The following is a 12996-nucleotide window of genomic DNA, read 5'->3' as shown; positions in this document are numbered from 1 at the left end:
TCTGGGATTTTTTGGTCAAGTCAGACACCATGTCTTTGGGAAAACATAGTATTTTGGTGTTTTTACTGTTTTGTAAATCTTTTACAGCAGAGTCACCCACAATCAGGGTTTGAGGCCCAGTTGTTAGCTTTTACTTTTGAATTGCTCTCAGTCCTTACCCTGCTGTGTGGTGATGAGACGCAGTCCCGGTCATCAGATGACTGTCCAGCGTCTTGCAGCAGAGGAGCAAATCTGTTATCCAGTTGCACACCAGGTTGTTGGGGGGCATTTTGTTGCTTATTTTCCCTTTGCAGCTGTCCACGGCTGTGTCCTACTAGGTACAGGGGTTGAAGAGGCGCTCTGCCCAGATGATAATGCAGGCCAGCCGGTCATATCACAAATCTCAGGGCGCTGTGCCCGGCCCGTTAGTCGTCCTCCCATTTCCCAGGAAAATGATTTACTCTTAGGCTTCGCACCAGACGAGTTCCAGGGAGGACCGCCACTTGTTGATTTATTACCAGTTCCACCCTCCTGTTTCTTTTTAGTCTTGTTGGTGCTAATTAGCCGTGTGTTAGCATACTTCTGTCCATTGTTATGGGTCCATGGTAAAGTGGTGTCATTACCACAAGATCCGTTAACTTCCACGTTCACTTCTAGAAGGTGAACCTTGGTTTCCAGAAGTGCAATCTTCTGAAGGAGTTTGTAGTAGTCTTCTACGGAGAAAGGAGGCATCTTGCTGCTAATTAGCTTTAGCTACAATCACTGTAGGACAGGCTTGAGCTATTGGTAGGCCACGCTCACGCAGAAAAATTTTAAAATATGGCAATAGCCTACTATGTCTACAAAAAATGTATAGTCCAGTGTTTTTGAAGTGTCCAAGAGCCGCTGCTCATAGTTTCTCAGAGGAAAAGCACGATTATCAGCAAAAATATGCAAGCAGAAGCAGGAGCAAGCAGCAAAGCAGAAAGATTAAAATTCAGTTGTTCCTCAAGCAGAGAGATGCCAGCTGGCTCCCAGAGAACAGAAGCCCGCTGCAGCAGCTGCTCAGAGTCTGGATTCTTTTGCCAAAGTCTCGTGAGAAGGAGACAGCATTTTATTTGGTGGTTGAAGCAAACTATTGTGTTATAGGGTATACCGTGCAACAGCTTGCATTCTAATCAAGTTGACTTTCAGTAGCATAAATCTAGGCCTTTTAGGTTTTGTTGTTTTCTTTTTCTCCCTGGCTTTACAAAAAGGTAACAGCTGCTATAAAATCTACCCTCAACGTGTCCTTCCTGGAAACCTGACTGGCACTCAAACTCACCTCTGCCCACAAAAACAGAACTAAATAAGCTTGAATGCAGCAGCCTTACCTCCACTATGAGTTTCAATCACCAAGAATTGTTAATTAAAACAGTTTGGGCAGATTATAATTTCCGAACAGGCGCTCCATCAGCAACTGTTGCTAAGTAACTGGTGAGTCATAGCTGGCGGGATCCTATGCATATTGTGCTCCTATCCGTTACTTGTTTCCTCTGGCTGCAACATGGCAAACACACAAAGCACAACCCTGGCCTTAGCTCAGATCAAGTTTTGTTCGTCGTCCATCATATATCCTTCACTTCCAAGAGTGACCTTTGAGACTGCTTATGATCTGCACCTGTTGTGATCATGTGAAAACATGTTTCTCTGACAGATCACCTCATTGTGAAATGCTGATGACAAAATTCAAATTCTTGTTCTTTTAATACCATCTGAACAGGAAAACACACCACAAAAATAAAACTCTTAGAAACCATTAGTAATATTATGTGTTATAATACCCAATTAACCCTTAAACAATTAAGATTAATTCCCAAGCTCTGGTGCAGGTGAGATTTGTGTGTGGCTATAGTAACCATACATGGCATACAATGTAATACCATGTGAATATTAATTTGCACACGTAAACAGCTTAATCAAAACACTGGTTTATGTAGACTAAAGCTCATGGGTTATTCACTGCCAAGCTCTAACTCACAGACTTTAGTTTAAATGTCATGCCCCCCCTCTCAACTGTGACATTTCTTGTTACAGGTAGACCAGTGGCTTTCTAACCGACACCAACCAGAAGACAATCTTGACTGTTCAATCACGAGTGTATTGTGTTTTGTATTTGAAAAGAAAAGAAAGTAATAAAAACATCTAGAATTTTGAAAAGTTAAAACATTTTTAGAATTGGATTGCCACCTTGTACAGCATAAACTGTTAAACTGTAATTTCAAATGGATTTGCAAAGTAATATTTATGTATTGTATATCTATACAGTAGGGCTGCACGATTATGGTCAAAATGATAATCACGATTATTTTGATCAAAATTGTGATCACGATTATTTGTTGATTTTAACCAAACAAATTTTATTGTCACATAGGCTATTTATAACTGCTTTCACATCCATATTATGCTACATTCCTCTTATGTTGAAGTTGTATGTTGTATAGACATATGTGTATGAAATGTCTGTATAGTCACTGCGCTGCATTTTTATGAACTATGATATTCTGGCCATGGGTCACATCTCTCGCCCGGGTCCAGCAGACTCCGTCTCACGTGCTATTACTCTACGGACTGAAGTTAGTTGCATTTAATGACTTCTTCTGTGTTTTTCACCGTGGCGGCCGCGATAGCAGAGTTACAGGTTTGCCTCTCACGCTTAACAATATACAGCTGTGTTAATAACAATTGAAACAGTGGACAAATGTTAGAAATGTGGAGCGACCCTGCTGTTTGGCGGGGTTGCGCGGAGTAAGAGGAGAGAGAGTAGAGAGATCCAACACAGACACGGCTTTACAGAAGAAATGGGTCATGTAACGCTAAATTAAACCATATCCATATAAACAACACTGCAGCGGATGCGAGGAGATTAGGTGCACCGGTGCGACCTAGAGAAAAAATGTTACTCACGCCCTACAGCAGCGTGAGCTAACAGACACTATCTAGCACCGGTCACTGCTGTTGTCTGAAAAACAACACAGACGGGACAAAATGTTGCGTTTACAAGTAAACTGGTAAACCTTGAGACCGACGTATAAACGACCGCTATCTGTTGTGTTTTCCTCCCGTTACTGCGCGGTGAAGGAAACAACTCTGACTTTTACGGAGCGGTAGATGGGCTTTGCAGAAAACCCGGAGCTTTCTATGAAATGACGCATTAAAAAACAAAAATAAACGCTCGATCACGCAAATTTGATCGTGGGAAGTCAAAATCGTGATCGTGATTAAAATTTGATTAATTGTGCAGCCCTACTATACAGTGTAATTTAATTATTGATAAAAAGTCATATGGTGTGGATTTTTGTGACAATTGTACATACATACTGTGTTTTATATACAGTATATATAGATAAAGTTCAAATAATATTATAAAGCTTATTTGAATTTGAGAGGATAGAATGCAGTGTGGAATTAGATGATCACAGCTGTATGTTCTACAATGATGGAATAACTAGTATGTGTGAATAAATTAGAATGTTGAGGTGTTATGTTATTATAAATAGCAGTCCCTGTAAAAATTCACCTCAGTATCTCCCACACTCCCACAGAAGACACCTGGACAGCTCTGAAGCTCTGAAGCTCGAGGCGGGCCGCGGCAAAACCACCGGTCAAAGCTCTGCAGACCCTCAGATACATTCTGATTACACAGATCAGGCTGACAACATGCATGATGCTGATTTCCTTTCATTTTCATCTTTTTTTTCCGACTGTGGTCAGGCTTCCTGTGGGGCTCCCCACCCGTCTGTTCTGCTGGGATGGTATACTGTTGACGTGGAGGCCAATCACCTGGCTGATGGGCTGGAGAAGTGCAAGCTCTTCAGACGTCTGGTTACATATTTAACTTTGCTTCTACAGCATTTTCCCTAAAAGGACAGAACACAGTTTTTCCGGGATGTAACCCCCCCAGTAAGTAGCCCACTGGTAAACTTGAATTTCCAGTGTTAGGTTAAAGGGGGGGAAAAGTCTGTACCTCCGGTTTACTGTAAAGTATTGTCCCCTTAAGTACAATTTCAGGTACTTTTATTTTATTTGAGTTCATACTATTTTGGGGTTTGTATTTTTCCCAAAGTAAACTTTCTGAAAACTTCCCCCAAACCAGGTGGGTTTAAAACCCCGGGTTAACTCTGTTGAAAGTGGAAAGTTTTTGAGGGCCCCTGGCCCTTAACATCAAAGTACCTACCTGATGTTATACTTTTGGGGACCTAGAGGCCCCGAAGGGCTTTTACTTTTCTCCCAAAAAAATATTTTAACCTGTCTAGACACCAAAAAGGGTCACAGAGTGAGTGATTACTGGGGAATCTGAAAAAGTTTCATCTTAAACCCTTCCCAAGCCAGTTCATTTTAAAAAAAATCATGCTCACTGTGTTTTGAGCTGTTTGGGGAGTGGCCTGCAGCGGTTTGGTGAACTGTATTCTAGGAGGCATAGGCCGTCTCTCAGGGGGTAACCCTGGCTTCCCTGAGCCTCTGCTGATGGTGGGTGTTTGGGCTGGGGGAAGGCTCAGCCCCGCTCTGAAGCCCTGCATGGTGACATCATGTGTCGCTGTGTGGAGGCAAGCCACCGCGGCTCCGTGGACTTGTTCCTCTGGAGCTTGAGTGGCTGCTGACAGCAGAGTGCGATGATGATAGGCCGGTCTTCAATGCTGCCCAGGAGCCAGGAAGTCTGCGTGCCAGTCCGCCTCAGAGCTCAACTTCAGACCTCCGGTGTATCTGATGTAGGATGCTGTGGTAGGATACACACACCAAACTCCACCAATCTGACCTCCACCTTTGGATTCTAATTGGACTTTTCTTAAATTGGTCCCAGGATGTTTGGTGTCACCATCATTTTAGGATTACTAATCCCTCTTTATACATTATTATATATTTAGTATAATGACATGTTAATTTGTTTAAAGATGATGGAAGATTTAGATAAATCTACTCTGGGAAATGTATTGTATTATTATATAATACAGGGTTTCAGCAGGTTACATTAAGACTTAAGGACTCTCAGAAACCCTGATTATACTGTAAATTAAATAACTAATAGTATGCATTGTCACAATAAAAGTTTGAGATTTACTATAACTTTCCACATTGTGTTTGACTGTTCATACAGAATTATTTTTAACTTAAGTCTAGAAACAAAGACCTGGACTACCTGTATATGTGAGTCTTCAGGTAAACCAATTACATGTTGCCACAATCTCTGTGAGCCAATCACATTTTTGCTGTCAAACTTTGAACCTGTTCTTCTTCCTGCTGTTGTCAGTTCTCATTTCAGTGCAAAATCGGTGACCCTACTCCATCCCATTCACCTTTTATCACATCCAGCGGCCAAAGTTCCTCCACATCTTTAACCAACTCATCTCTTCACCACCACCAGTGTCTCATCAGGTCCACCAACTCCATCAGGGGAATATTCCTTCACTACTCATAGCATCACTACCCCACTAAACTGATGATGTCACGATGGGGTCAAAGACTTTTCACATTTCTTAACTTTATTGTGCACAATGTCAATAAAATGATTTGATCAATCTTCCAATCTAGTCCCTCCTGATCATTATTTGAGAGGTCCGAACAGCAATGTCCTGGCTTCCATATAACTTAACCTTACCTATAAACAGACATTTAAATATTGGATTGCCTCACCTCTACTGCAATGAGCTCTGTGCCGTTGGGCTCCAGCAGCCCTGGGGGCGTTGCCGGGTGGTGAGGGTAGTACGGGTTGTCTGGGCCGGTACAAAGGAGGTAGAGGATAATGATAATGTTGAAGGGAAACACACCGACAGGCAAGTCCCAGCGCTCGAACACTGGCGAGAGACCACTGGATAGAAAGACACTGGAAATGAAGAGGGGGGGAAGGGTGGGGAGTGGAGGTTCTGATTTTTTGATTTTATGAAAGGGACCTCTTTTACATGTTGCAATGAACGGTACACATGCATTTGCAGAAACATGGTGTTCATATTTACACTGAATACAGACCCTGAAAGATAAACTTGAGAGGTGCTTCGAGACACTTCTGGAGTATTTGTACTATTGTGGAATATGCTACAATACCCTGAGAAAAACAGCAATCGTCAGTTCCTTAAAATGTTCTTTTGTTCCAGTCAAGCACTTCTGTTGTGTCAGTGTGTCTCACCATGTGGCTGACCCCAAGCAGGCAGGCAGCAGCAGCCACCAGCACCAGTCTCCGGCTGAGCTGAACACCCCCATCAGCAGAGACACCAACATGCCGTTAAAACCATGGAGACCTCCTGACACCTCAGCGCTACATACACAGAGAACACAACAAAAAGATAACATTTGTGTAATACAGTGATGCCTGATTGTTTCGATGATGGCGTAGCTTTTTATGGCACCACACAAAACAAACTGTTCTGTTTTAATGAGCAGATGCCCCTATGATGACACCAAATCTATTCAACATATCAGACCTAAAACATAAGGTCCCCCAGTTCTGCTGGAGCTATTTTTAAAACAAGGTTGCAGATAAGCATATTTCATACGGAGCGTGGCAGACAGTATATATTGAAACATTAACCAAAATAAGAATTGCTAGGCAGTGGGTGTGGTAGAGCACAGGGCATCAGTCATTGAGCTGTTATTCCCATGAATTTTAAGAAGAACAATCAATCAACTTCAGTCGTGAGGTCAAGGTAATTATAGGCTTGTGTTACAGGGTCGGCTTCCAAGCAACAATGAGGGTTTGAACAGTTTGATACTGTTGTGTTTCCAGATGCATAGATCATTAAATATGTACATACAAATGAACAGTTTTATAAGCTTCTATGCTATTTGTGTGTGCGTGTGTGTTTCTGAATGTTGACATCATTCCACCTGTCTTGGCCCATTAGAACAGCTGTTAGCGTAGAGGCCAGTACGCCCAAAGTTCCCAGCAGGGCCTGCCAGGGGGAGGCCCAGTACAGTGCAGCCAGAATGAGAGCACCACTCAGCGGGTTGTTGGCTAGGATCACCCTGGTCACCCCTCTCAGGCCCCACACCACCAGCTGCAGCACAAACAACTTGTCTGAAGACACAGAAGATTTGACACATTTTTCTTGACATCATTTGTCCCTCAAACCTTTTAGAAAGAATTATATTTCCAACTAAAGAGCAAGCAATCTGCAGCACAAAACATGTTTCTCAGTGTGACGTCTTGATGCCAATACAGGGTTTTATACAAGATTCAAGAAGGCAGTTTAATGAGTATGTTTTGTGTTGGAGGAAGACAGCAGCATTCACCGTGGGAGTTGTGTTATGATTGCTGGCATATTTTAATGGCAGCGTGAGTTTTTCAGAGTCATTTATTTGTGATTATGGCAGTTTAACACTATCCAAGTGTTTGGCAACTTGCTCTTTTAAAAGGTTTTGCAATTAATCAAATAATAAGAAGACTCAGCTTTGATGAATTAGGGATCTTCCAAACACATTTTTATTAAAGGTCATACTTTATGTACATTTTATACTTGGGTTCAAGATTAGAAGTACAACAAAGTGTTAGGGTGTATAGTGTATAGTACAGTGTTTTGTGAACATTTTCCTACCCTGCATGTACTTATCAAAGTGCTCCATGTCCCCAGCACACAGCAGCAGACCGCTCAACACGCACCGTCTGAGGCTGGAACGAGTCCTGCTGGCCTCCTTTGACTCCGTTTTTGTATCCATCCACATCCCTGCAGCAGCTGGACCACGCTACTGGAAACGGGATAATTATGTTGTTGTAATGTTGGAAAAGCCCAGAGTTCCACTTGACTTTGATGCTTCTTTTTTTTTGTTAGTCTCGCTCCTCTGTTCCTGCTTCTCCCTCCCCTTCCTTCTCTCCCTCTTCCCTTCCTGGTGGGTTTTAAGGGGATGACTTATAAACTAGTGGGCTGTGTAACATATTCACTCAGCTTTCGACCGGCCGTGCCTTAGAAGAACAAAGTCCTACCCCCTCTGGACTGCTCAAGGAGAGGAAGACTGGTCAACCCCTTGCTTTCCTGCTACTTTGTCCCGTTTTCACAGTCCCCAGGTCCTTCTGCCCTTTCTTTCTCCTTTCTCTTCCAGCTCCAATGTGACATCTCTTTATCTATTGTTTGTCCATTAAAGCTACTCATGAACTTTTTTATTGCAGGAAACACATGAATGTTTATCTTGCCTTCATTCGTAAAGCCATTAGTGCGAGTTGTGTTATCTAAAGTCTTTCTGAAAGGTGTACTATATATCCCAGCTCTCTCTGCTGCTTTGCCTTCATAAAAATATGTACACCAGACTCTTTCATTAAATCTGAGAGGCACTGTTTGACATCAGTTTTAATAAGCTCTCACACTGTGTCCGCCTTTGAATGTTTTTTTCCCCTTTTATTTTGTTTATTTATATATTATATTATTTACATTTGTTTGTTTACAGTTGAGAGCACTTGGAGTTTGTTTGTGTGCGTGCATACCTTTAAGTCTACCTCTCACCTTAGTCTCACCTTTCTCCAGTTTTGGAGCTACGCCTAACTCACAGAACAATCTGAATAACAGAGACATGCTTTGATTTTGCTTCTACTTGAGAAACACAAAAATGTGAGCACGAGAGGTGTGTGCATGCATGGCTGTTGTTGCACATCCATTAGCAGACTCAAAGAGCAGCAAGGGAAGGCAATAACAGCATGTCAGATACCATCACAGAGAGAATCTTTTCACCCAACCTGAGCCAGTGAAGCGGGACTCAAAAGCCTTGTTTTTGCAAGTGGAAATTGCAGTGCCATTCAAGAACCCCTGACAGTCTCTTTCTTTCTCTCTCTTTCTCTCTCTCTCTCGCTCTCTCAACAAATACATCCACCTCCCTCTGTCTGTCTCTGCTCCATGGCTCATTCCATCAATCACAGACTGTGAAGCGAGGGAAAAGAGCTACAGATGGCTCACACGCCAGAGTGGGCTGTAATAAGAGGAAGGGATGGAGGTAAACGTTGAAAGCTTACACTTTGACCTGCTAATGTTTTGCTTTTGGTAAAGCTAAACACACAGACACACGCAGCTGCACATATACACCGTATTAAGACAAGCCGTTATACAGCAGCTACAGTCAATATTAGTAATGACATTCAATATTCATCGTTTGTCTGTTCCATTCCAGACTTATTCTAACTGAATGCATTACAAGGCACACTCAGATGGCTATACAGTAAAGCATATAGTACTGTCTGCACCAATGTGTTACCAGTGTGCTATGTAGTAACTGAATACTGACCCCAGTGACGTGACTATACATGAAGAATAATTCATTTTACCAGGCAGTTTTACTGTTTGTAACAGTCTCTGCGTAGGTGTCAGAGGATCTTTAGAAGGCTCATGACATCATGCTTACTTTATACTACACAAATATCAGCACCAAACAAAACATAGACTGCTAATATAACTTGTATTACTATATTATTTTGTAATACTGTATTACTAGATTGCGAAATGTTGCCAATAAAGCAAACGGTAACTGAAAGTTGAAATTAAAATGAGACTAGAGAGATACAAAACAAATTCTCATTTAAACAACATACAATTTTGCCCTTTTGAGTCTCTTAACTGCCTTTAAGGTTGGTAAAAATATCTCATTCCACATTATCTGACAGTATCATACATATTCTGCATTTTCACAAGGATAAGTATGCTGCAGAGACGAATGCCACATCCCACAGTATTTATAGCTTAAGCTAGTTTGCAATGCCCGTCTCTAGACCTACATAAGCTCTTTACGCAAATACACACAACTCACAAGAAAATATGACAGCACAAAACGCATAAATGATCTTAATTTGTTTTTTTTTTTCACTATTTATACACTTCTCCCCACCCAAAATTCACCTTAACATATAGTATTTGGAATCCGAGAAAACTTTGAGAGCTCCACTAAAATTTTAATGACGTTCCGTGGTTTTGAAGAATATTTGCAGGCACAGCATGAGTTTGACTGCCAGGCCTACAGCCACCGCCAGACTTAATGTGTATTTTACTGTAGGAATTGAGTGGATGAACACAAGAGAAGGGCAGAGTGCATGCCAAAGCATCAAGCAACTTCAGAAACATCGTATGTGCCCAGAGACCTTGTACATGCAAAACCTCTGCTCTACCACAGCGCTACATCCCCACTAGATGAAAACAGGGCATGTTACCTGGCTCCAAATAGAGCAATGTAACATCCGCATTAGGGTCACATTACAATCTAGCAGAACAAGAGTATGAAGAACTGTTCAGAACTTCAAGGAGGACACAATGTTATTTGCAAGTATTATTCTAATAACCTTGGGCAGAATTTAAATAAAGAACCAAGATAGCAATCAAAACTAATGAGAGCGTTTGGATCAGTTGACAGAAACTCCCCAAAGCCACTAACGTATCTAACTACTGAACTGGCAAGCAGAATCCAATCTCCACAGCAAATGAGGCATGAGGCCCTGATAACATCACAAATTAGGTGCCGAAATTACAGCCCATCTGGACCTCAAGATGCAATTGTCCCACTGTTCATCGTGGTACTTAGCTTCAGAGTTTCCCCAGAAGTCAACACGTAAAGGCCACTCAGGATAAACTCTTTCCTAGCTGTATGAACATTGAATCACTAAAACGACACTGAAAACTGATAAAAGGGAAGACATGGAATTACTGTTATCTAGAAGAGAGATGGAGAGAAAAAGGAGCCATCCTTTTCTTATCTTTCTCTCACTTGCCTGTTGTGAATTGTATGCTAGACTGCAGGAAAACTTTGTGACACAGACTTTATTTAATTTTGCCCATTTTAGCTCAACATGTTAGAACTAACTAATTGTTCAAGGAGGTTTATTTGGTTTAAATGTAGTTTGTCCTGGCCATAAAGACTTACATTTTTTGGGAGAAAGATTGATGGGAGGATCATTCCTGCTGCTCCAGCGGAGAGCGAGAGCCCTCTGGGTGATGACAGGAGCTCCATTCTCCTTCGTGGCCTTATCCCCACTCCTGCTAATCACTCCCTGTTGATTCCACGTTGGCACCGGTTACCCTTCATCTTCTTACTTCTTTCTCTATGAATACACAGGTATCAATGCAGAGGTGGAAGAGTAGGCTGCTAGAATATTGTACTCAACTAAAAGTACTATTGTTTCAAAGACATTTTACTCAAGTAAAAATAAACGTGTAGGAAAATAGACTGAAAAAAAGTAGGTCAAGGTTCAAATATACTCTGACTAATAATTGTCACTTTGTTATATTTTTAAAAGAGACCATGCTGAACATCAGCAACTTAAGACCGAACCCCAATGTCCAAACCCATATTACATTACATTTCCATAGACGGCACTTTGGAGCTTGTACAGCAGTGCATATCAATAATAAATTAGTATAGCCTCACTAGAAATAGAAAATCTATTAAATAGAAATGGCCAACACAGAAAAACGTCTATAGACATCAGGACACAATTGGGTGCGGCGCAATAACCATTATTAAGTCACATACCGTAATAAAATAGCACGCACTTCTTTTAGAATCAACAGAATAAAACACCACCAAGGCCAAAAACCCAATCGGAAATGCCATAACAGCTGCATTCACAAACACCAACCCGGACACACATATAGGGAACACTGTATAATAAAGGTACAAATCATATGCAAGTAATGCTTTAAAAAATATTCGTGAATTAACGCAGGATGCTTCAGAATTCCTGTTGCTCACCATTAACAATGATCAAATCACTAGGACTTTATGTGATTAGTTCACACATTCATTATCAGTTGAGGAAATGTACACCAGGGCCTGGGTGAATACTTAATTCTGATTGGCTTAATAATAATTCACAGTAACTTCATATTATTATTGATGTGCCTACATTAAAGTTAGTCTTTTTTTACATTTGTCCCTTTTTTGACATTTGTTACTTTTTGGACATCCTTTCACATGTTGTCACTTTATTTGACATTTGTTCACATTTTATTGACTTTTGACTTTTTTTTACACTTTTTTAAAAGTTCTTTTACCAATTGTTTTCCCCCCAAGTGCTGTAAAATTGACAAAAACACACAAACTCAATGAAAGTAGTGAACTGATTATTTTTTTAACTTGTGGGGAGCATTGTTGGGAACCATCCACTTTACTTTTTCGGAGAATTTATTTGAAAGAAACCAAAATTTCTGATACAAAAACGTTTTGGAAAGTGGTCCAATTTGACCCGAGGACAACAAGAGGGTTAACTGCGGGGGCACGCACGCACGCACACACGCGCGCGCGCGCGCGCACACACACACACACACAAACACACACACACACTTGGGCGCTGCGTCCACCTCAATCTGCTCGTTCATTCTCATACCGAAGGCCTAGCTATGGTGAATATGTATCCAGTCCCAGTTTCTCTGCACCACCCAAAGTTGTTAAAAATGGCGAGCAGGAAGGCCTCACACACTGAAGGTGAAAGCTCCTCAGTAAACGCAGGAGTCACAAGGAGCATTTTAGCCTTTAGCATGTTACCTAGACACAGTGCACCAGCTAGGGCCTTCATCGACGCAACATCCCAGGTGTGCTTGATTTTGGTCACCTAGCGTGCTAGCTGTGTCGCGCATTAACTCAGTGATAAACGCCATTCAACGACAATAATGCTAAACATAACCCAAAATGACGTGGGCCTCATTTAACTAACATGGCTGTATAATAAATCTGCAGACATACCTTTTTCCTTCATCTTCAATGTCTTCGTCGTCGTGTGTCTTCTTCTTCTTCTTCTTCTTCTTTGGGTATTAATGGCGGTTGCAAAAGCCGTTTCTAAGTGGCTAGCTTCTTCTTTGCTGCAGTTGTTGACATAGCTTCTTTCTTTAAATTTACTCATGATGCATTTCTTACATAAGTGTGACTTATTTAATCATGCATAGACTAAACCTTTTGGCTTCTATATGACATCACTTCTGTTTAAGCACAATCAAAATATATGCTAGGCCTATTCTGTAACAACCACAACTAATGTTAAGGAAATCTGTTTATGTTTTGTAATGCGTTTATGGATTTTTAAAAATATATACTGTATATTGGCAT

The 12996-nt window shown here is 41.3% G+C and overlaps 1 protein-coding gene across 2 annotated transcripts in view; it reads right to left on the bottom strand.

The window, feature by feature from the left end:
• The window catches only part of si:dkey-183c6.7 (urea transporter 1), a 30932-nt gene extending 18268 nt beyond the window's left edge, over positions 1-12664 (bottom strand). Inside the window, exons 1-6 of one of the 2 annotated variants that reach the window (XM_032544176.1) lie at positions 12637-12664; positions 10819-10996; positions 7524-7674; positions 6817-7006; positions 6119-6247; positions 5629-5818 (exon numbers count right to left, since the gene is read on the bottom strand). In XM_032544176.1, coding sequence (XP_032400067.1) covers positions 5629-5818; positions 6119-6247; positions 6817-7006; positions 7524-7650 — 636 coding nt within the window. In that variant the 5' untranslated portion in view covers positions 7651-7674; positions 10819-10996; positions 12637-12664. Of the gene's footprint in view, positions 1-5628; positions 5819-6118; positions 6248-6816; positions 7007-7523; positions 8100-10818; positions 10997-12636 lie in introns of those variants that run through there. The other variant, XM_032544175.1, reaches the window with a different exon arrangement.
• Between the last annotated feature and the right edge of the window lie 332 nt (positions 12665-12996).

This window comes from Etheostoma spectabile, chromosome 19 (assembly GCF_008692095.1).
Source record: "Etheostoma spectabile isolate EspeVRDwgs_2016 chromosome 19, UIUC_Espe_1.0, whole genome shotgun sequence".
NCBI classification, from domain to species: Eukaryota; Metazoa; Chordata; class Actinopteri; order Perciformes; family Percidae; genus Etheostoma; species Etheostoma spectabile.
The sequence above is the reverse complement of the archived record's forward strand: the minus strand, read 5'-3'. Positions and strand labels throughout refer to the sequence as shown.